Source organism: Anarhichas minor, unplaced genomic scaffold, assembly GCF_050575085.1.
Source record: "Anarhichas minor isolate MPS153535 unplaced genomic scaffold, ASM5057508v1 ptg000027l, whole genome shotgun sequence".
Taxonomy (NCBI): domain Eukaryota; kingdom Metazoa; phylum Chordata; class Actinopteri; order Perciformes; family Anarhichadidae; genus Anarhichas; species Anarhichas minor.
Window position 1 is genome coordinate 3,769,861 of NW_027466473.1, and position 25,861 is coordinate 3,795,721.

General features: G+C 40.7%; 1 protein-coding gene across 1 annotated transcript in view; it reads left to right on the forward strand.

Moving 5' to 3' along the window:
- esama (endothelial cell adhesion molecule a) overlaps positions 1 to 14,851 on the forward strand; it is a 57,789-nt gene extending 42,938 nt beyond the window's left edge. The window contains exons 2-7 of the mRNA XM_076102131.1: positions 7,577 to 7,728; positions 10,052 to 10,253; positions 10,374 to 10,529; positions 11,921 to 12,043; positions 12,219 to 12,348; positions 13,693 to 14,851. Coding sequence (XP_075958246.1) covers positions 7,577 to 7,728; positions 10,052 to 10,253; positions 10,374 to 10,529; positions 11,921 to 12,043; positions 12,219 to 12,348; positions 13,693 to 14,227 — 1,298 coding nt within the window. The 3' untranslated portion in view covers positions 14,228 to 14,851. The remainder of the gene's footprint in view (positions 1 to 7,576; positions 7,729 to 10,051; positions 10,254 to 10,373; positions 10,530 to 11,920; positions 12,044 to 12,218; positions 12,349 to 13,692) is intronic.
- Positions 14,852 to 25,861: the final 11,010 nt, after the last annotated feature.

A 25,861-nucleotide genomic window follows, 5' to 3' on the forward strand; every position in this document is an offset into this window, starting at 1 on the left:
TAGAGCCGCAGCTTATTGGCAAGAAAACAAGTAGTGAGAGTAGATGAAGCGTTCCCCTCTGCCTGAACGCTTCTGGAACACCTCAGGATTGTCAGCGTTCGGCACACATGAAGCTGCTCTGTGCAGACATTCATCTACAGTAACTCACTAATATTTTCTCCCACTTTGATGATCTGGTGAAACTGGGATAAGCCGCCCCACGAGTAGTTTATCTCCATGAGAGAGAAGGCATGACGTCTCCACCCAGCCTCCAGAGAGAGGACTCAGTTGTCCTCCATGGGGACATGTTTGCAACAACGCTGCTAATCATCCAGATTATATCGTCTCTTCCTTGTCTCCTCTGTCTTTTATCGCTCTCATTCTCATCCGTTCATCTTTAATCAGGCTGTTCTGTTTTTTTCAAGATTATGAACCAATGTATTTGAAATTAGGGTGTAGGAAAAAGAAACGTCACTACACCTTACCTATGACCTTCTCATTTCGCCTCTCCTTCCCCCCCCCTCACTGACTTCAGCAGTTTACTCAAAGTGGCTGATAACGCCCTCGGAGGAAGCGACCAAGCCGCTCCACCCATCTTCTCAGCATTAAAGATGCTAGTTGAAGTCAAACCCCATCAAAGCCTGCTGGGCTACTGCTTTATCCTGTTGAAGTAAACAGGCTCAATCTCATGTTTCCTGCAATTAGGAGATTTGCACATAGAGAAACACACACACACAGCAAACTTTTCATCAAGGGAAAAGAGCCGGCTCTGTTCTGCCTCCATGGTGCTCGCAGAATGCCAACCAACTCATGTGTACAATATACAGTTGGCTCTGAGGTTCATACTCTCACCCGAGGCAATAGATCTCATCAACACTGATGTGTTGCCTCGAGTCCTGTCCATACATTTCACTGCATTTAGAGTCCTTTACTGCATTATAACCAGACACAACTTTGAGCTGTGCTTTTTTTCCAGAACACTGAATTCAACACATACTCATACATATAAAATGTGTGCCAGTTTTTCCAAAGGAAGTGCTAGCTTTTGACTGTCACTGTTAACAGCACTGAAACAACCTGATTGTGTCTTTACCAGCCAATCTCATTGTTTTGCTACCAGGAAGTATGATGTAACAGTGTGTGTGTAATATCCTGGCTTTTTAAACTGAATTCTTTTGGATACATTATTCCCAAAAGCTTTTATACATTCTTTCATACTGGATATGTACATACCGACAGTCTATACAGCATTTAAACTGGAGGCCAAATTATAACTAACTCGCTTATCTCTTACACTCTATTAAACTGTGCAGCCAGGAAAGAAGTAACATGGTATGTCGAGTAACCGTTACTAGAGAGTTATGGGGCATAAAGTATAACAAGCGAGAGAGTCCGCTAAGGGATGGTGGAGGACTTTCACTCAGGAGACCGCTGTTTGTGTCTTGTGGGAAACTGTATAACAACAGTATGAACAACTCTGTTGAATATGCGGCTTTGCTGCAGCGAATGACATGACAAGTCAACCCCCGGTTATCACAGTAACACAACACGCTGTATCTCAGCACTCAACACAGTCACACAAAGTGTTCAAAGCATACGTGTACATATATGCATATTATATTGGGGTGGCTCAGGGTGCCATGACAACATATTTAGTTTGAATAGGTGCGGTGGTTTAACAAAAATTTGGAAAGCATTGCTCGAAACATACGATGATACACCCTTCCCTGTTGTACATAATGTCCTATTACTAGTGCACATTCACCTATAAAAGCCACCATGATACACCTTGTTAAACCAGACTTAGTGAAACTGCCCCATCACCTCCAGAGAGAGACCCATCCAGACCTCATTACTCCCTCCATTCTCTCCACACTGAGTGAACTGACTCCCATCTGCTCTGCCATCAGTCACCATGGAATATTTAAAGCCAATCATCATGAAGCCTCCAGAGTGGATTTTAGAGCTGCCACGCCGGGAAAAATTAAGCCTCACTGACCGAACTCAGAGTGAAAAGTGAATGTTATGAGTGTGACTTGCGTGGCCTTGTTCAGTTCTCTATTTATGCCTCTATTTCTCATCTTTCCACACATTGATTCATCTTTTCCTCTTATCGGAGAGGAGGGATTTCTATCAGGAAAGCTTCTTAAAACAGCACTTGGCAAGATTTTTATGGGGGGGGGGGGAAATGCACCCGTCTGAACAGGCTAAATCATGAAGAGCAGCCCATCTATACTAATGAGGAGCTGAACATTTGGCCCATTTTCCCGCAGTGAAATCATGGTGTCTGGGTGATCCCTGCTGGGAAGTCTTGTATGCAAACTACAGGTCACAAAACACTTAGAACAAAGTCCTACATTGTTCTTGTCCACAATAGTAAGTAAGCAACACCTGAACCTCTGAAGTCCTTCTGGTCCCACAAAGAAAGGATTTTTTTTTTTATAGTCTAATTTGCATTCTTGCCAATAGTTAGATACACATAACGATACCATTCTATGGCCAGGAGACAGTTAGCTTAGCATAAAGACAGGGAGCAAGGCACATAAATACCACAACTTTTCTTTTGTACACTTTGGTTTTTGTACGTATTCAATTAGCAATATGTCCCATGTCAGTGAGCTTTAGAGGTGATGGGAGGTGGTTGCATTAGGTCAGAGCAAGTGACGTAGTATACCGAGCGGCCGTTATTGACAGTTTTGTGGTTTCACAGACAGTATAAGAAGCGAGAAAGTCTTTTGACGGCTGTTGGGATGGGTGGTGGATGAGTCAGACAAACAAACACATCACTTGTAACTTAACGTTGTTAAGCTTGTTACGTAAGAAAGTCCGCTTAGGGTGGTTATTGTTTACTTACGCTATTTAAGTTGTTACAGTTGTTACGTTTTATTGTTACCTAATTTGAATTCAAACCGTGATATTCTTTCGAACTTCACAGCGTTAACCATGTGGCATTGTGTCAATTGTGTCATTGTGTGTTTCTGCAAGCGTGAAACAAGGCTGATATGAAACTTATTTATGAAGTGGACATTCAACATATCCCGTGGTTTGTTTCTGGTCACTAGGGTGTTCTGCATACAGGATGTCATTTCTTTGTTTCTACATGTGCCATTCCAACTGAACCATGTATGCTCTGGTGAAGGTCCTTTAGACATACAGTGTTCTCTGCATGGTTTTAAGTTTGCGGATATCTATTCTATTAGTTGGGCGACTGAGTTGAATGGGTGTATTTCCTAAAATGCATTGCGTTTATTGTAACGACACCAGTCCAGACATACAAACCCTACTCGCTGTTGCTTTAAGAATACAAGTCATTGTGTTGTGTTGTCTTTCATAACATCGTCCTTGTCCCAGAGACTTTTATTCTGCAGTACGCCCAGTCTTCTTACAGCAGCCTCTCAGTGGAGTCTGTTACCGGCTTACTGCAATCATCAGAGAGCTGCTCCACTATGACTCATTGCGTTTATGTTTAAGCCTCTTTCTGTCATCTTTACATGTCCACTGATCCATCCATCCATCCATCAGTCAGCACCACTCCAGACAAGAGGTCTGCTTCCCACTGCCTCAGCAAATCTTCTTAGGGTCTTAAGAGACATTGACTCTGTCTCTTGTCCTTCATCTCTCCTCCTTTTCAGCACCTTTCTTTCTTCCACAGTTCACCTTATTTTCCATCCATCTCCTTCCTCACCTCTGTCTATATCATAATGACTTCATTTGTGTGACTCTTTATTAGAAACAATGTTCCCAAAGGAGAATAGCCTACACATTCTCTTTCTCCGTCATCGCTGACACATCTCCATCTGTCTCCACAGTGACCGAGAAACTGATACCTACACCTACTCTGTACAGATCTCTTTACATGGAGCATTGTTGCCATTCTAGTTTCAGCTGTGCTGAGAAAACACAGGAGGTGTTCATTAGGAATAATATTCATTTAAGATTAAATCTTACAGCTGGATTTTTCTTAAAATCAGGGAAAAGCAAATCATCTTGAGCCATTTTTTAAGGATGTATATGCACATTTGTTACTAAAGCAGTTATATTCTTATGATAACAATGTATCAAATGACAATGTGAAACCCTCTGGTAGTAATAGACCAAAAAGGGCACTCCGCCAAGGCCAATCCGTTCCAAAGGTTGACCCGTTCTTCCTTGGCTAGTGATACACCCTTCCACCAAGCTTCATTAAAAATTGAGTCTGTAGTTTTTCCATCATCCTGCTGACAGACAAACAAACCAAACTGAAAACATAATTATCACCTGAATCTGCAGCTCCTTCTCGGCTCTATGGAGCTTTATAGCTTCGACTGTTTTGGTTTGATCCCAGCGCTCTCATAGCGTAGCAGTAGGCAGTTGCTTTCGGGGGGAAAGACATATAAAGCCACTGTACACTACCCGCTCAGCAGCAAACAGCAGACAGAAACAGTTACAAACTAGCTGGTGAACATAATGGAGCATTTAACAGCTACAGAGACAGGTGGTGGGGACCAAAAACAGAGCTAAAAGAATGGGAATAGTGGACTTACATTCATCAGGTGAACAGAAAACACCACTCCAAATGAATGTCAATCTTTGTCCATAACTGCTGGATGTACAAATAATCAAGTTCATCCTATCAGGTTGTGTTCGCAACTTGTTTCCACTGCCGCCAGTTGGACGTTGGGAAAAGAAATCCCTATAAATATGGTATTGTTCTGTTACAGGAGCGGTATATAAAAGACCAGATCATATAAAAGATCGCACCACACCACATCAATGTGCTTTGAGAACAACAACTGAGTCATGTTCCTGGTATGTGTACTCATACCTGCCCAATAGAGCTGATTCTGATTCGTTCTCTCTTTAGCTGAGATCCTGCTGGTTCATCATTACCTGTGTTAACATCTTAATATGCTAGAGGGAGCAAGCAGGACACATTTCATTGTAACTTTAAAGCAGCATAGGGAACTTCTGCAAGTTGGTGATCCCACTTGGCAGCAAGCCTGAGGCAAAAGTGAGGACTTCACGACCCAGAAGTCATGCACCATGACATGAGTAGACCAAGTGTATCTCTGTAGTGTCTAGCTGGTGCAGACGTAGTGGAGAGGTTCAGCTATCAGTCTGGACAGAACACTGCTTCACACTTAACGAACAACGCCACCAGTTAATAGGAATATTAATATCCCTGTTGCAAAACAGTGAAGAGCTATGATACTTTTTGCATGGCATTCACACAAAGGTCATGTCAGTCACACTGGTTAGCACACACAACAACAACGCACAGAAATCCCATCCATTCTTTAAAGCGTGCGTACCCCTGCCACGTGTCTTCATTGCATGATTTGTGATGAACCCTGTGAGACGGATCAGACCGGACTCTACACCTTCACTCAGTGTTGGAACCGTTCACAGGAATATCATTTGAGGGGAAGAGTTCTGGAAGCAAAGAGGAATCCTGCCTGGAGGAGAGGTGGACGGGTCAGAGCTGAGAGATAAAGAGAAGACCAGGGGGAGGCTATGTGGGGGGTGGGGGTGGGGGGGGGGAAGAAGAGTGTGTGCGTGTGTGTGTGTGTGTCACAGAGAAGTTAGGTCTGATGGTCTAACAACATGATCCAAAGTCAAATCATTCCTCACCCACAAAGGGAATGACATGCAGTGGAGACAATGTCAAAAAACATTAATTAGCTGAAGTAACGAATGAATTAATTGGATGAATTAATAAATGAAGCACAGTGAGAATTAACAAAACAAACTCTGTGTCCCAGTTACAGTGTGCATGAATGAATGTCGCTTTCATGTGCACATCAAACCACAATAAATGATCCAAAACTGGACATTGCTTATGATTGTAAATATCAAGCTGCAGAAAATGTGTTTCCCATTTGTTTCTGAGTAGCACGTGTGTTTTGGCTCTCTGCTGCCCCTCTCTGGCCATACATGCACGCTACACTGAGTACTTCATATCAGGCTGCTCCACATAAACTACTCTCACTTTTGATTAACAGCCTCAGGAGGAGTCGTGTTCTTTGTGTTTCATTTGGCTCTTAATTTGACCTTGAGATATTAAATACAGTAATCAACGAGATATTCAAGCTATTAGAGATTCACTGCAATAATGAGATCAATCCAAGTAAAACTAATTACTACATTAACACCATTATTGAGGTCATTTCTACTGGGCCTGCAGTTAATTAAATGAATACAAAGGTGAAATATTTTTGACATTGTTAAAGAAAAGCTTTTTTCTCTGCACTGCTGTGGAATTCTTCTTTCCTTTTTTTCTTTGCTCTCATTTCAACGTCACATATGAACGTCACATGGATCCCACATGATTCCCTGAGATCAGGTCTTCTAGAGATGGAACATGGAGCGCTCTGTGCTCCGGCGGCTAGAAGCTGAGCGTGTGTCGGTTGTTGTTGTGGACTGTTTCTGCTCGACTGAAGATGTGTGTTGTATCCAGTGCTCACCTGGATATTCTCCCAACATTAGTTGGTAGGAACATTTGTAATGATTTGATGACGAATAGACTTGTTTGCATATTCTCCTTCTTAAGACGCGATGAAGCTCTTTCCTCAGCATATTTGACTCTATTTCTGATATTCTTGCTGCATAGACTTTCCTTATGACTTATGACATTCAGTGCTTAGAAAACATGATGCTGTTACAGTTTTTTGTGTATATGTTTTTGGCTTTTTAATGCAGAGTATCGACACAGAGTTTAAGGAATTGTGCTTTGAAATTGTATTTATAGCATGTCAAGTCTCCCAGCCTGGTCTCTTAAAAAGAACAATCCTTTACAAGAAAACTGCATCGTCTATTACGTATATACTCCAGGATTATGTTTCTTTCTGACGCACCACACATACGTTTCTATGTAATTCCAAATGTGGGACTTTCACCCAGGAGACTGCTGTTCGTGTCCCGTTGTTGCCTAAACCTAAACGTAGTTGAGAATGCAGTTTGGAAATGCCAAATGCACATGAAAAGCACCACAAGTGGTTCAAACACTATACCAGTGCATGTATCTAGAAGTGTTGAAATGAAACATATTAATGGTTCAGAAACGTTGAGGTTCAACGTATCCGTGGTGTGCAGAAACCTACAATGCCAACATTGTACTGTGGCCACTGGACTGCAGCCCAGCTCCTCCACACTGTCCAGTCACCTATAACATGCGGCTGTCTTTCTTTGTTTTTGTAATGTTCAGATAACATTTCATTTTTCATCTCATTAGTTTTCTTCCTTTTGTATATATATTTGGTTTTAAACTTGTTTTTGGTCTTTTGTTGCTGAATTGTTTAGAACTTTGTGTTGCATTCTGTGCTTGAAAGATGGTAAATGAATAAAGTTGTATTTGTTCATTTTTTGTCATCGTTATACATAATATTGGATCAAATCATAATTTCTGATATGTATGCTCGTGACATTTTTGCATGACATGAAATGTCTAGTTGTATTGACAGCAGCAGGTGAATGACTTCTGCCATAATAATATGAGTGTGTCATAAAGTGAATACAGGTGCATTCAGCTTTACAGTGAGTGTAGATGAAGAATGGCCCGTTTTGGAGATGGGTCACACTGACAGTTCTCTCTCTTCCCCCCCCCCCCTTCCTCCTCCAGGCATATGGGCCCAGATCCAGATGCTCCAACCCAGCATGGATGTGATCAAGGGTCAGATGGTGGTGCTGAGGGCCACGTACAGCACAGGGCCAGGCAGCGACCTGAGCACCAACACCATCCTCTGGAACTTTGTCTCCAACAGCAGCCAGCTGGTAAGGAAGCCAATAGGAGACGCTACAAACAGGCATATGGAAAACATGAATGAGATATTTCTTCATCTTCATATCTAATATACTACAGTATCTGCAGCCCAGCAGGGGAATCTTTTATGTTGCCTTCTGTGGCTATAATGTGTGGGATTACAGTTATGTTCTTATGCTGTTAATCTGTCAAAGCTCTTCCTTTGTAAACCCTTGGAAATTAATCCAAGACAAAACCGGCTTAACCTTTTAATATTATATATTATTTCTCTCCTGCTTTAATAAACCACACTGTAGGTTTTCTGCAGTAGGAAATTAAGATAAACGTGTTTTTCCAAATCAGATTATTTATGCAGGAAATGAAGCAGAGGGGTTATGCGTAAAAGCCCAGCTGAACACCCCCCCCCCAGCCCCCCAGCCCTGTATTGTTATTTTGACATCATCTAGAGACCTGGCCGTGGTTCACCTTACGTATTGGCCCTGGTCAGATCGCTGGGCTGTACAGATGGAGGATCACAATCAAAAAGGAAACGGGGGGAAAAGAGAACTCAGAGAGCTGGAAAAGACACCGTTGATTAAAAGGGACAGCCATCAGTGTCCCACTCTGCTCTGCTGTCATTTGTAGCCAAACAGATGAATAAAAAGAACAAACGGACTATCGCAAAGCCAATCCTAGATGCCTTATGTTACAGTGATGCACAGCCATCCCCCATGGTAGACAGTCCAGCTAGTGTGAGCTCATTAACTCTGATAAACTAACTAGTTAGTTGAAAATTGAGAAACCAGTTCAGTCTTGTTCTTTCCAAACAAGATCATTTCCTGATGTTTATTCTACAGGACCTTGTCACGGAGAAAGTCCTCATGAATTAGGCTTTTCCTACACGTGTGGGTGTTTTGTGTCTCACATCTAGTTGGCCTCCATGCACTGACACCTAAATGAAAGGGTATGGACTCAATCAGCATTGAAGTTTGAGAGAAACTAAATCAGTTGTTAAATCTAGCTTCAATCCAACTTTGAATAGTTTTCTTATCCTTCGTTTCTGACTGAATTACTGTAAGTTTTTAAAGGAGGAAGTTGTGATGTTAAAATGATAGAGATCCTCTGTCTGAAAGCTCCTGACTAGCCGTGTCCTTCAGGGCTACATCTTCTGGCATTGTCAGTAGCTGTCTCACACATTCTCTTCCAACTTCCTTCAATTTAAAGGTTTAGGCTCCCGATATTACTTACTAATGTTTTAGCCAAGAAAACCAAAGAGTGATGGTCTGTCTCTCAGCAGAGAGCATCAGTGATGATGTATTTTTATAGGCCAACCAGGAAGTTAGCATCCCACTGGTCCAAAAAGCCAATGGGATTTAGGATTATTGCAGAAAATAATCTCTGTGGCAGAGAAACGTTGATGCAATTTACAGATTTTGTTCAGCAAGATACACTTCACAAATGAACACCACTTTTGTAATTGTTGAAGCGTAAATACATAATAAAGTAAAAAGCTAACGTTATTAATGCTATTATAAACTCCACCACAGTCACATGACTTCACGTCTCCAGCACTGAGCTAAAGGAGGACTGGTGTTCCAGTGAGGACGCTTAGTCGTCTCGTTCAGACACTTGTTATCAACCACCTCATTTAAGACACGTAAAAGCTTCTAAATTCACCACAGGGGTATTTACTGATGTACTTTAAGTCGTACAACAAATCTTTGAATTCTCTTTAGCTTGTCTGTGTTAACCACAGACCTTATTTCAGACACCTCACCAAAAACACATTCTAAACCCATTGAGTTTGAGATGAGGGAATCAGAAGTAAAACAACAACTTATTCCTGGCTTTCAGGACTCATTCCTGCAGCTCTCTACCCCACTCAGCCACAAGCCCACTGGTTAAAGATGTTCATCTTTAAAGATGGGTCACAGCATACATTCATACAGTTTAGATTCATCGGCTGGGCACTGTAGTTTTTAGCACCACTCAAACTAAAGTAAATGCTGCTTTAAATGATGACTTTCAGCAGAGCTTTGGTGCTCTAGTGAGTATTTGTGGCAGCAGGACTTTGTATGAAAATAAACTACAGTGTGCGTGTTCATGGTGATGAAGGAACTGATGGAAATGGGCCACAAATGTGCAGTGCGTGATTCTATGACAAGATTTTACAAATTGTGTTCCATGTAACCCGGGTGACATTCAGCCAAATGTTCGAGAAATGCCAAACAATCACAATGTTGTGGGCAGGATTAAAAACCCTTGTGATTCTTCTGACCAGGGATAACTGTACAATCATACTGACATGGATGTCAAAGACACTGGTTGACGTTGGCTCTCTGTTGTGTCGACCAGATCATCGCCTACACCAAAGACTCCACGAGCGTGGGCAGCTCCCAGTTTAAGGGCCGCGTGGGTTTCTCCTCCAGCATGCCCTCACGCGACGTGTCGCTGTACATCAACAACACCCAGGAGTCCGACTCAGGACGCTACCTCTGCCAGGTCATCATCCCCGGTAATCCCGGCCTCACTGCTGAGCTCAGTCTGGACGTGAAGGGTGAGAACTACATCCTGCTTGGGAAGACTTCACCTTAATTGCAGTGTAGTTTATATTTCATACATTAAATGACGTTGTATAATCTAACAAAAGAAACATTCTTTGATCCTCTCGTCTCAGTCCCTCCCGGGGTTCCCAAGTGCTCTCTATCAGGGAAGCCGGTGCTGAAGGGGAACGTGACTCTGAGCTGCAAAACCAGCTCCGGGAAGCCCGTTCCCCTGTACAAGTGGAAGAAGACCAGCCCCAGCTCGGAGGTCTTCTTCTCACCCATGCTCAGTGAGTGGACTCAGCACATTCATGTACCTGCCCCTGTTGCTCAGCAACAATTGAATGTCTTGATATTTTGCATGATTTTAATTCTATAAATCGGTGTGAAAGGGAACAGTAATGTTAGCAGAAGCTAATTTAATGGAATTACATGTGATTGACGCCCCTGTGTGTGGAGTTTTTCTGTGATTGTAACTAATTATTCAGATGGCATAAGCAGCAGTATATGTTTAATACTACAGCTAGGAGTCACCATACGCAGCTTACTGCATACCAGTGTTTAATGTGGGATGAGGTGACGATGAGATATCCAAACGGTTCGTTAGGAATAGAGTGTATCCCAAAAGATGCACTTCATGGTTCCCTCTAAAGATCCTTGGCTAAATCTCTTGTAAACAAGTTTAGTAATAATGTTTGATGTCAATTCAAACCAGATTGCCTTTTTAGTTTAGAGGATGTGATTTACATTGTTGTCATATTTATTCTTGTTATCATCTACCCAAGGTGTTTCTCGTTGCCAGTGTTTTGGTACATTTTGTAAAAAGAAAAAGAAAATAAGTTTAATGAAATCTTCAGTAAAGAGGTAAGAATGAAACACCAAAGTATGGTTTACATGTTGTGCTACCTTGTCATTTGCAAGTCCCTTCATCATTTCAAGTGTTGATTGTAAAAATAAATGTTACGGTCTATTTAGAAGGAATAGTTCAACTTTACAGGAAATTAGCTTTTTCTCCAGTTTGCCAAGAGTGTATTTATTTTAATTTAGTTTTACCTTTGAACAGAAGTAGGCTCACTGCTTCCAGGCTGAATGCTAAGCTAATGTAGCGGGATGTAGCTTCGCATTTAACAGACAAATATGAGAGTGGTATCAATCTTCTCGTCCAAAGCATATTTCTCCTTTTCAAACTATTGCAAAATATATACATGTGTATATATATACAATAATATGTTATTGTATATTTTATACATGTAACATGCACTAAAAGGCACGTGCGTGACATTGTATGTCAGCAATTCATACCTATAATATATATCTATAGATAGAAAGTAGTTGTTTGCTGCTATATTTGTGCTCTGAAAATCCTAAAGAGAACTTTTATACTTATAACTTAATACTTAATAAAATGAGATCCTAAGACGGCAGAGTGGACACACAGAAGCTGAAGCAAGGACTACTTCTTGTCTTGTATGAAGTCCTTGTTCTTTAAGATGACATCATAACCAACACCAACAACTAAGGATGAAGAGTATAGATTTCTGGGTAATAAAATAAAGCATATCCATAATGCAGTCAGGGTTTGTGCTGTCATGTGTTTTCATGTGATCGCCCAGATACACATGGAACAAGGTGCACGCATGCATGCTTGACCGTAGTGCTCCGTGTTCTATGCTGCTTTCAGACGAGAAGACCGGCACTCTGAAGCTGAGCAACCTGAGCAACAACATGTCGGGGAAGTACGTGTGCACAGCCAGCAACTCAGCCGGGTCAGAGAGCTGCTTCATCAACCTGGAGATCGTCACCTGTACGTAGCACACAACAACACATGAGAAATAGCTGAAATAGTGTTTCCAATACAACTCCTCTCTTACACACTCATCTGAGACATTTGTCCAACAGAGAAAAACAGTATGGATGCTATGTAGACATGTTCTGCTTTGGTGACATGTAATCGTTGTGTCCCATGACTCTTCCTGTAGCCACTAATGTGGGGATGATCGTCGGCGCCACCCTGGGCTCAGTGATTGGCTTCATCTTCCTCCTCCTCTGCCTCCTTTTCCTGGTGAAGAGGCGGAGAGACAACGAGGACGACATGGCCAACGAAATCAAGTAAGTTCATGTGGCTTACCTCCATGTGGCCTCTATCACATGTGTTAAAGGGGACATATCATGTAAAGCTTGTGCTCATACGTTGGGGTATCTGGAGTGCCTACCAACACACAAACTGTGTAATAAGACGACCCAGTCAGTTAACTGTGGGCTGCCTGGATCAGAAAACATGTCATTCAACAAGCCAATGAGATCCGGCTCATTCCTAAGTCACATGCACGCTCATTAGAACATACCGCCATGGGCTTGAGACATTACCTTTGCAAAGCTGCTTTTTCTTGCAGACGAGGCTTTTTCTGGAGGGGATCTTAAAGAGACAGGCACTCACACAATGTTTCCTTATATGTTAAGTTCAACTGTTATTTATTAGATACAGTTTGTTGGACATTTAATTGGAATTTGATTCTAGATTTGGTGATTCTAGATTTGTTAGTTTTTTGGCTGGATTGATGTAATTCAACCATAAGATGGTGCTATCACATGTGAAGCTTCCACATGTTGAGCCATTAGGCTTTGAAATCAGCACCATGTTGTAGAAATAGAGCTTTCTGTGTGCTGTCCTCCTCCTCCAACCAGACTCTGAATATGGTCCACCTAAAGATGCAAACCATGATGTTGATGATTGTTTCCTCAGTTATGGATTCATTGTTTTGTCAGGAAACAGTGCAAACAGTTGTAGTTTCCAAGTTGACCCTTCAAGATGGAGGCAGCAAATGTTCAATAATCAAGGCGATTATTTGATCATCAAAATTATTGAATTCTACTTTTTTAAGTGGAAGAGTTTGTTTCGGAGGTTGCCAAACTACGGCCCGTGGACCAACTGTGGCCTGCTGCCCGTTTTTAAACGGCTGGTAATTCGACTAAAACATGGCTTCAGCATATTTCTAATAAATGGTATGAACATTGGTTTAAACACTTAATGTCAACTAAATGTAGTGTCTTAACCTCTTGGGACTGAAATCTATATTTTACCATTTCTGTTACATCTTAATATTAGACTGACTCATTTACATTTACATCGTAATCTTTAAGTGGGCCCTCAGGCCATACACTGTAGTCCAGTTCAAAAGGAAATAAAATTTGAGAGCAGCAGATATAGAAATACTTTTTTTTAAATATTTGCAGTATTATTATTTTGATAGAAAATACATAAAAATGCTGATTTTCAGTGTAACTAGTAGAAAATTGGACATTGACTATTGTTTGGCTCCTTATTTTGTTCTGCATATGGACCGCAGTCCAAAAGGTTGCCCCCCCCCCCCCCCCAATTGAATTATTCTTTCAAATGTTGAATTAAGCTCTTGTGAGCAAATGAAATTGACTTTGGGTCCCGTCCCCCTCCAGGGAGGATGCTCAGGCTCCCAAGCGTGTGTCCTGGGCAAAGAGTGGCATGGGTTCAGATATCATCTCCAAGAATGGCACCCTGTCCTCCATTGCCTCCAGCCCGCACCACAAAGAGCCCTCCCACAACCATAACAACCACCACCACCTGCAGCAGTACCCCCAGCGCCCACCTTCAGACACCGCCTCCATCATCACCGCCACGGGCAGCATGGCCGGCTACCGGCCGTCCCGCCACCACGGAGCCTCCACCCCCACCCACTACGGCTACAACAACAGCACCACCCTGCCGCGCGGACAGGCCGTCTCCTCCGAGGGCGGCACCAACGGGAGCTCCCTGCCCAGACCGGAGCGCCACACCCAGCTGCCCCAGGCTCAGGTGCTGCCGCAGACCTACAGCCAGCCTCAGCTGCAGCACCAGGCGGCTCCCGTCCCGCCGCCACTGCCCACCTCCACGGTCACCGCCTCCAACATCGCCCGCATGGGAGGGGTGCCCATCATGGTGCCTGCACAGAACCAGGCTGGATCTCTGGTCTAACACCTGCCAGCTCTGGCCCAACAGTGCTGTCGACAAACAACAGTGGAAGTCTGTCCCTCTGCACTCTCAGAAAGGCTCGGCTGCTTTAACTACTATTTTAGCAGAATTACAGTCGATGAAAATGTCAAACCCACTTATTGACGCTTGCTTTTGCGTCAAGAAGCTTTCGTAGTAAGACTTTCAGACACAGACTGTTATACTCAAGTCTTTTATATTGTGTATGCACTGCATACATTGCAAACTATGTATAGATATAATTTTCATACATACATTTGTCCAGTATCCTGTTTTCTACCTTATCAATGCATTTCTATTTTATTTGTTGTATTTTTTTTCTTCAATTTTTGCTATTGAATGTTATATTATATTTACTAATTCCACAAAGCAAATGGACCATCGCCGTGTGTGCAAGTCTCATGGATGAACATTCAGATTAAATATGAAGATGGTTCTGCAGATCTTTGCTTAAAAACGAGCTAAAGGAGAAATGATCCAGATAGAACGGGTTCAAGCACAACGTATGAGTTCTGTTCAGAGGAGAGAATGTTGCTCAGAGTTAGTGAAGAACTGGGTGAGATATATGAAGATCTATGTCTTAATGAGAATATGTCTACAGCAGAAAGAAAGACAAAACAATATATATATATATATATATATATATATATATATATATATATATATATATATATATATATATGACTAATCCTTTTCTTTTTTGGCTTTACTTCTGTCGGTGGTTCAGCTTATGAAATGGCAGTTGGGTGACTTTGCAAAAACACAAGTCCAAACTTGTAATCATTTTAAAGTTGCCTGCAGAATTGAAATTGTAAATATGATATTTATTTTCTGATTAATGTGTAGCTTATTGTTGGCCACAGCCTGTATGGAACGTATAATACAGGTCATATGTTTGCCTGCAACACCGGATACTGAACCAAAGATACACAGGACTGTCTTTAGAGGTCTTTATAGTGCAGTCAGTGGGGAACAACCTGTTTGCATCAACATGACATGGAAGCATTTTGACCCACAGGCTCTAGAGTTACAGACCAACCTTCTCTCATTGCAAAGTAACAGTAACAGGAAGCTGATATGAGTTCCTCTAAATCAAAAGCACTGATTGTGAAGATGTTTTTAAGACTTGATGGTGCCTAGTGATCAGCTACCATCAGGAGAAGATGGAGGAGATACACTATTCCTCCGTACGGGGAAACATTACAGGAATGTGATCAAAAGAAAAAACGATTACTGTTAATAGAAAGCACTGGAAACTTCCCCAGGTGATCATTTACATAAAATACATTATATTTTGGTATAAGAAGTTCCAGAACAGAAATCTGAATGTTGAATTAAGCCAGGTTCCAGATTCTAGTTTCATTTAGTAGAATATTAGAGTGAAATGTTTTTACAGAGGTCATCTCTTTGTATCACTCCATAAATCAGAAAATAGAAACAAAACATTGGGCCATGTTTATAGACATCAAATGTTGTATAAATCAGGCTATGAATGACCTGTGTAAAAGCTTCAGAATATAGAGGTATGACACTGGAAGGTTGGGTTTATGGAAGTGCTTTTAAAGATGTGTTTTGTAAAATGAATACATTTTAAAGACTCTACAGATGAAATAAATAACTAATAAATATCAACATGAAACTTCCCCAGTTGATTACTTACATTAAGACATCATTTTCTTGTATTTGTATCATGTTTAAATATGCAAATGAGGTAACTTTTGGTGAATTTAGTAGAAATCTACAGACGCAAAGAGACAACGTAGTAAAAGAAACACCTGAATGTGTACTCCGGATGTTTTCTCCCCACTCGTCTGAATGAAGACATGTCATGGAAGCAAAATAGGTGAAAATCTCTAAATATGTGTTTCTGTCTGGCATATTGTCACATATATGTTGTCACATATATGATTGAACCAAATAAGAACTGGATTTTGGCTGCAAAGCTGTAGTTTCCATTTAAGAAGATAAATAGCGGCGCATACTTCCAATAGAAAGTCATTGAAGTGTTGCACTGCAGTGATCTCTGCTCAGTCAGTATTTAGAAGTAGAACAGCTGTTAGCTCACAATACACACAGTAGATGACGCTACGCTCACTCACTGAGTGATTGTTGAGACTCTTTGTTCCAGAGTCTGAATGTATCTCAATGGCTACAGACTCAATGATCTGAGCACGTTGACGCTGAATGTTCCCAGAACGTAACATGAACCGTGGTGTTAAATACAACAAAACGTCAGCATCCAAGAGATATTTTAAACCGGGGCTTTTTTATTTTCTTATTCTGACCGCATTCATGTCTCACACATGGCTACTGACATATACCATGTGGATTTAGAACAGAAAGAGCGATATGTATGCGGCTGGAGATCATGCCATCTATACTGCTGTACTGTCATTGCACTGGAGCATATGTTTGTGCACACCACAATAATTCTCAAATGAATCATTTGAAAGTCGATGAAGCTCGAGCATCCTTTACAGACGCTTCTGTTTGACAGGAGCTTGACAGTAGTTGTGTCTTGTTTGTATTAAAACAACAGGAAGAGTTGATGTGGGAAGTCAGTCTGACGGGACTTTCTGCAGAGTCTTTACAGCTGCAGTGTTTTTACATGTGAATGGGTCATTTTAAAAAAAAGTCTACATTATGAACATTCAAATGTATTCAAGACACGCCTTTATTTTTATACAGTGATGAGGTATAAGAGCACATGAGCTAAAGAAGATGAACTGTCAGACCGTGACGGATTGTACTGCAGACGACAGCAGGCCTGAGCTGTGGACGTTGATGTGCAGTGTGCACTATCCTCCATATTTATGTTCATGGAAAACGCTTTGTATGACTTTTTCAATTAAAAGAGAAATGATGAGTTGTGTGTTGGTGTTTTTCAACACAGCTTCCAGGATTGCCACATTTGCCCACAAAAATGCTTCATTCATATTGTGTGTAACATCTAAACCCACAACATGTATTTTCTAATAGACATTATAATGCACAATATCATCAACTGTGGTGTAAAATCAAATCTTTAGTAGCATTTTAAGTTGTAAAATAGTTCCTATTTGAATGTAACTATCCTAATTCATTTCACATTCTAATAGTGTATTATAAGTATTCAGGTTGCTATTAGATGCATATTCCCAGAGGTCGTCCTGAGATTTACATTGAACCAGCAGAGGGCAGCAGATTGACCATTTGGGAAATACAAGAGAAGTGGCACAGCAGTCATCTGTAGACCAGAGGTCTTCAACAGGGGGTCCGCCGAACATCAATGTGTCCATTATTTTAACAGTTCAGTATTGTATGAAAGATAACAGGTATGTTTATGCATGGCAGTGGCACTAATAGGCCATCACTCATTTTCGTTTCCACATTTATGTTTAAAATGAAAACGTCAGTTTGAATAGCTTGTGTGCATGATTATCATGCAGTTGACAGATAATGTTGATATTGGCATTGGTATCAGCTGACAAGGTATGTTTATGAAAGGCAGTGGCACGGCCTCCCTACTCACTGTACCTTGCACATGTTTAAAATAAAAACATGAATATATGAACCTGTGTATTATTAGAATAGCTTAGTATTGAATGCACAATAAAGAGGTATGTTTATCCATGGCACTAGGCCCATTTAATATAAAACACAATTTTATACAATATATATAGTCGGGGGTCCCTGCTCCATCTCTATATTAGTTTGGGGGTCCTTGGCCTGAGAAACGTTGGAGACCCCTGCTCTAGACGTTAAAGTTAACCCTCTTCAGCACGTTGTCCTGAAGCAGCAGACGGTCTCTTTGACCTTAACTCCCTCCTATTCAACTTGCTGGACAAAACAAACTACAAGTGTGAGCATGGATCTCTGAACCCGACCGAGCTGAGGACATGAGCTGCAGGCAGGGACAGCACGGAGAACGGGTCCGCCATCCGATACGAGAGTTCCTGTTTGTTTCTTCAACACACAGAAACATACAATAGTTTAAAGCACTCATAAGTATTCATAACGCTACAACAAACAACAACTACAACACAATTTGAAGCATTTTATTGTGACTTATAGGGTCAAGTATCATACTACTTCATGATTGTTGGTCACTCACTGACATTTGTTATTAGTAGGGCTCATACTGTATTATAATTCCCATAGTTGTAATACATTATACTATTTTTACAAGGCATAAAAATCACCATTATAATGTGATTATTTGCTAGTTAACTATCGGAAGCAAACTCAGTATTTGTTTTAATTACATTTTGAAGGGAAATGTCTTTTCATCAAAGGGAAAGTTGCCTTATTGGGAATTGCATTTTGATAAAAAGAAGCAATGAACCTCCAGCGTACAAACGCACCTTCATTTGTTTGCATTTAAGAGATTTCTCCTCATTCATTATGCGACCTCTTGAATTCAATGATGTCATTTTCTCAATTTATAATGTCTTCCTTATATTTCTCCTGGATTTCCTCATCTTTACCAAAGATTATATTGCTGCTGTATTTTCAGTGTCAAACTATGTTTTGTAGTTGCTGTAATCTGGACTTCATCACATCAACTGGCCAACAGGATCCATAATCAAGGTCATGTTCAGAGGGGCGTCTGTGTTTCTGTTGGTGATGTTTTATCCAAACTCTTGCATGAACATTTGTCTTCATCAGACACAATATTACTAGAATAAAATAATATTACCAGTATCAAGCCATGCCATGTGTATATTTCTGCTTTATGTGGTTCATTTCCCAATATGTTGGACTGTTACTCTACTATATATACTTCTCAATATGAAGCAACACTAAACAGAACAAGATACGTTTTTTGGACCATGAATGCAGCTTAAGAACCACTGAGTGGCCAGAAAGAGGCTGACGTGATGTGAAATGCAACAGCAGCCCTGTAACAGATGTTCAGGTGGTGTTTCTTGTGTGTTGACTTAATGGTGTTTTTCTATTTCAGTTTAAGTGAATTGAATGATGAATTTCAGTGTTTCTTGTCTGTGCGTAATGATCGTCTCCTCTGTGTAATGATGTCATTAGTCATACTGTAGCACGTGTGGTAAAATAACACACGTAAAAGTGTTGTCTCTGTTGCAAATATTGAACGATTTTTAATTTAAGCAGCAGCAACAACAATCGACAGGATATAAAATTCATTTTTTTTATCCATAGCAAATTGAGTATTTTTAGGTTTATACAATCAAAATGTCCCGACAGCTCTGGTGGAGATGGACTCATCCTGAGGACGGCTGCTGTCTTCCAGATGTTTTTACGGTCAGGTCACTACCGTTACATCCTCACTGGTCTTGATGAGAGATGTAATAATTAATGAAGTTTACGAGGCTGTGCCACGTGCGTAAAATGCGCAGAACGCCTCTTTCAACGTGGAGACACATCGATCCTGCTGCTGTGTGATGACTACAAGTATTTAATGAACTAAAAGGAAAGAATACTAAATACAAACAAACAGCGTGAACATACACATTAGTGCGAAGATAACACTGATTTAATAAAAAAGGTTGTGGTATGCAGATAGCACAGTATTGATCTAGATCCAGGAGGTGGCAGCAATGCCACGTAATTGATGCCGTAAAAGCCCAAAGACGAAGAAGAAGAAGTGTTCTTGCTCCCCTGAAGAAGACACATGTGGAAACGTAAAGAACTAGAGATTGATGAAGTGAACAGGTGTGTGTGTGTGCTGTCCTCCTCCTTCAGCCAGAGAAGAGTTCCAGCAGCAGCACACGTTTGATGAGATTGAGTTGTTTCTTTGTTTGAAATTCATAAGGCTTCATAAAACTCTTCTTAAGGTTATAAAGAATAAAACATTGTGGAAATATGTGTCTGTGTCTGTGTGTGTGTGTGTGTGTGTGTGTGTATGTGTGTGTGTGTATGTGTGTGTTTCTTTCCTTCTGCTTATCTTTCTCTCTGCCTTGTTGTCAACTAATTATGCATATAATGGTTTATGGGCAAATGGGAGTTTGTCAGTGTTGGGGAAGTTGTGGATGATTGTTTACAAGTTTTTGATAATGACGATAATCACAATAATACTGTTAATATTCGTAGTAATAATGAGAACACATCATAAAGAAGAATATGAGTCCTGTGTTACACAGCACATTATAAATACCATAACTTTATTCAGTTATTCAGACACAGAGAGAACTGCTCCAACGTGTCAGAACAGATTATCATTTCTACGTTTCTGAAATGGAATAATGTGTTACAAACATCAATAACACCTTATAGCATACCTTTATGAGTTTTAAGTGAAGTGACAGCACTGTAAGTTACTAGCTATTGTATGAAAGCTACTATAACACAGTATTCGATGGCTGTGAGTGAAGTGTGAGACCAAATACAAATTCACAATGATGATCAGAGACATGTCAAGTCTTTATTTTCCAATAGTTGTAAATATGAATAAGCTGTGTATAAATGAATTCAACATTCATCTTTCTGGTGAAGTAAAGACACAGCTGATGGAATATTAACCATTTCAAATTGCAGAAACTCTGTTTTGGTCAGATTCATTATTAATGAAGGAATCCATGAAACACTAGGTGTGATTTGAGACCTCGTGTTTCAGGAGTTCTCAGCCAAAACAGGAAGCGTTTTATAAAAGTCCTCATGGTGGTGCTCTCCCATCAAAAACCATTTGTTCTCTTGTTCATGGCCCAACTTTGCACCAAATGTCATTGAAGTGTGTTATGTTGTTTTTGAGATATCCTGGTAAACAACAAACAAACAAACAAACAAACAAACAGGACCAAATAGCCTTCACACTGTCTGTGAAATATAGTATTGTCTTCATACAATGTGTTCAGTTTATGGGGAGCAGCTCTGTGTGTTGTGTTTGATCTGATTTGGTCTGATAGAAATAATAAATGATAAATTCAAGGCAACGCTTTGGTCTGTTTGCCACAATATGAAGAAAAGAAATGAAAGTCTCTGATGTCAAATTAAAATAATAATTGAATACAGGCTGAAGTTGGTTTAACAACTTATAAGAAAAGAGATAAAAGAAGAGGCAGATCTTAAGGAGCTTGTTGTAACTTCCATGTGACTCTGATATGAACTCACATAATGAACACTGACTTTTGACTTATCACAACATCGTTTTAAACTTTCTAATTTAAATGTAGCTTTTTGGTGAGACCGTATTTAATAGATGTAGGCTACACCTGCTGTTATTATTATTCTAATAAACTAAATTCTGTATTTGTCTTTAGTAAAGAAAATAAATCCACCTAAAGCTCTTTTTAGACTTACATTAAAGCTGACTTGATTTGACTTGTCTACATATTATTTAATGAGGTTTGGTAAAATAACGTTTGTACTTATATATGCATACATAATATGTAAATATACAACAATTAATTATACGTAGACGTGACTGTGAAAACATAACGTTTTAAGCTAGCTAAGCTAACGTTTAGCTAGCTTAAAAGATAACTTTTAAGCTAGCTAAACTTCAATCGGCTCTGGCATGAACACTCCCTCACTGAAACAAAAAACTCATTCATATTATCATTAATATGATTCATATCATCATAAACATTGTAGACGGTGGTTTTCACTGTAATGATACACTGTTTGGCTAATGGATCAGGTACTGTACTGTACCGACTCAGTTCATCTAACTTAGTCATTATAAATACATTAAAATCACTGCCTGACTTATGTTTTATCATATTATTATGTCTTTTATCAAATAATTCTTATCACAAATTCATATCAACCAGCTCCAAGCTAACACATTGATATTGGATGTTTAAATATAGCCTATTAAAAGTAGGCTCTCAACTATAAAGTGCTTGAACTTTTATATTTTTAATATATTATAATTATATTTTCCTACAGTATGGAAATACTATATATCAGGGGTCTTCAACGTTTTTCAGGCCAAGGACCCCCAAACTGATAGAGAGATGGAGCAGGGACCCCCGACTATATATATTGTATAAAATTGTGTTTTATATTAAATGGGCCTAGTGCCATGTATAAACACACCTCTTTATTGTGCATTCAATACTAAGCTATTCTAATAATACACAGGTTCATATATTCATGTTTTTATTTTAAACATGTGCAAGGTACAGTGAGTAGGGAGGCCGTGCCACTGTCAGCTGATACCAATGCCAATATCAACATTATCTGTCAACTGCATGATAATCATGCATACAAGCTATTCAAACTGACGTTTTCATTTTAAACATAAATGTGGAAACGAAAAATGAGTGATGGCCTATTAGTGCCACTGCCATGCATAAACATACCTGTTATCTTTCATACAATACTGAACTATTAAAATAATGGACACATTCATGTTTGCAAAAAAAAAATTAAAAAGAATCGTCTAATCAACCAAAAGTTTTGCAGACCCCCTGGAGTACCTCCGCAGACCCCCTGTTGAAGACCTCTGCTAGATAGATAGATAGATAGATAGATAGATAGATAGATAGATAGATAGATAGATAGATAGATAGATGGCCCTGCTTTGTTATCAGACCTCTGTCTTGAGGAGGTTTTAACTCCTTCACTCTTTCAGTTTTATGAGAACATGCTAAATATTCCTGTAATCATGTTTTTAATCAGGCTACCAGCTAATCTGAAACCAGCTCTAATAAAGCACAGAAATCCACACTGTGAGGATCAGGGGTCAATCGGGGGAGTAGCTCATTGTGGCCCTGGGGCCTCCTGCTAACTTAATCTGGCCTCCATGAACTCTTTCAGTCAGAATCAGAACCGTTTATTGCCATGGTATGTTGAACATACAAGGAATTTGACATGACGGGAGGTGCAAACAATTAACAATCAACAACTTGTGGGACAATGGACTTATAGGCTCATTATGTTTGTGACAATAAATGTTATTATTCACTTTATCTATTGCCAGATGTTTATTTGACTGTACTAGTGAAGCCTCATTCTAACATGTGTGTGTCGTTGCAGTGTGATGTTCCCGTCCACCTGCAGGACAACCAGAGAGGAAGGAGAGTCTCCGCTCGCAGAGTGTCCATGCTGCAGGGACGACCAGGTGACACATTCAGATCCTCATATTCAATATTGTGTGGCCGATATTATGGGTTTTATAGCTTTCTTTTATATGATGATTTTAATGTAAAGTGTCTTTGAGAGTCATGAAAAGCGCTCAATAAATAAAATGTATTATTATTATTAAATAAGTCACAGTGTAAACCCTCCAGAGAGTATTAAACAGGTTTTAGTTTGACATCCTGTCATGTGTTGCTCACCAGGTTCAGACTTTGACCCGCAAGCGCCGGCGCTCTGCTGCTACTGCAGACCGTCCCCAGAAGAGGAGGAGCTCCGTGGCCCGTCCTAAACCTGCTGAGACTCCAGAGGTGTTGAACCGGGTCCCCTCTCCCTGCACCACAGACTCTCCTGTCTCTTTGTCTTTTCTTCCAAAGCCTCGGGCCACCATCCTGCCTGCAGACCTGCCGGTTGCCTCCAGCATGGCCCCCGGCCCCCCTCGACTCCACTGCACCACGACGGCCCTCTTATCCACAACCGCTCTGACGGAGAGTACCAGCAACTCCACCACCAAGTTGTGGACAATATGCTGAGGTGTGTTGTGTCAAAAATCGATCTGATGATTATCACATTTTCTGATCACATTAGTTATTCACTCAATTTATTCCATATATAAACTTTTTAATCTCATGTCTTCCTCTCCTCACAGGTTCAAGAACGGCCGTCTGCGTCCGCACACCTTAAATCTGGGACGTCTCATCAAGCAGAAGCTCTGGGAGAGACTGGACCGTCCCACGTTAACAGAGACAGTAGACAAAGACGGACGGGTGCACGTGGACGTCTCATCAAGCAGAAGCTTTGGGAGAGACTGGACCGTCCCACGTTAACAGAGACAGTAGACAAAGACGGACGGGTGCACGTGGACGTCTCATCAAGCAGAAGCTCTGGGAGAGACTGGACCGTCCCACGTTAACAGAGACAGTAGACAAAGACGGACGGGTGCACGTGGACGTCTCATCAAGCAGAAGCTTTGGGAGAGACTGGACCGTCCCACGTTAACAGAGACAGTAGACAAAGACGGACGGGTGCACGTGGACGTCTCATCAAGCAGAAGCTTTGGGAGAGACTGGACCGTCCCACGTTAACAGAGACAGTAGACAAAGACGGACGGGTGCACGTGGACGTCTCATCAAGCAGAAGCTTTGGGAGAGACTGGACCGTCCCACATTAAAAGAGACAGTAGACAAAGACGGACGGGGGCACGTGGACGTCTCATCAAGCAGAAGCTCTGGGAGAGACTGGACCGTCCCACATTAAAAGAGACAGTAGACAAAGACGGACGGGTGCACGTGGACGTCTCATAAGGGGTCAGTGTTCATCCTCCACATTATTTTGTGGACACTTAAGAACCAAAGATCTAAGACCAAATAATGATCAAATAAGATCACAACCGTAAATATTATTGTAGTAAATGTTTAAATGTAATAGTTTAAGTTAAGTAACAGTGAATGCAGCTTTTGTTAACAATGTTTTTATTCAGCTTCAAGTTCCTGAAATAATCTTCCAGAACACAAACAGCCTCTGAAAACCAGCTAAAGCACCTTCCTCCACCCTCAACCTACAACCTCCACCATCATCCGGAAAAACAAACCATCTTAACCTGCTGCCTCCGAAACGACTAACCCACCTCCACCTTCAACCTCTGCCAGCAACCTGCACGTGCTGCAGATTCTGGCCGACAGCTGAGGTCGAACATCCACCTACAGGGGGGGGCAATTATTTTTCCCAAGGGGCCACATGAGAAACAGGGACTGTTGTGGAGGGCCGGACCAATAGACTGAACTCCTGCTCTATATTATTCCACCTCTTTATAAAAAGCAGTACATTGTATGGTTTTGATGAGCTGTGAGTGGTAAGAGTACATTTTATGATCAGTGGTGGAATGTAACTAAGTATATTTGCTTAAGTACTGTACTTATGTACAAATTCAAGGTACTTTACTTGAGTATTTCTATTTTATTCAACTTTGTACTTCCACTCCACTACATCTCAGAGCAGCGTCGGAAATACACGAGGGCAAAACTACCCCTAAGAAATATAAATTTGCCCCCGATATCACTACGAGGGGCAAAAAAATGCTCCCATAATTTCCTCTAATAATGATAATTTAATGAACTTGTGAAAAACATCGTAACCTATATGACTACATTATTCAGTTGCCATATCATTTTTTGATTTTTGCCTTGACTGATGCCGCGTGTGCGTGAAGAACCGAACGTTCTAAACAAATAAATAAATGGAGCGCTTCTTCATCAGACCTGTGACTGCGAGACTGCGGTCAACTCAGCAGACACTTACATGTTAGTGCACCTATATGCTGAAGTTCACGGTAAACGCATTCACACGGCACAGATCGGGAGCGAACGAAGGACTTTGAAAGTTAGCGGAAAGATTAACGTGAGACACATCCGGTTTCTTCAGACGAACATCCGGTTTTCAGAATAAGATGCCAACAAAGTATACATATTGCATAATGGAAATTAGATTAAATGAATTATATTCACATTCAGTATAAAACATGCTACCTGCATCTCGCGAGTTAAAGGGAAAATACACCTACATTGTGTGTAAAGTGTCTTTATTCTT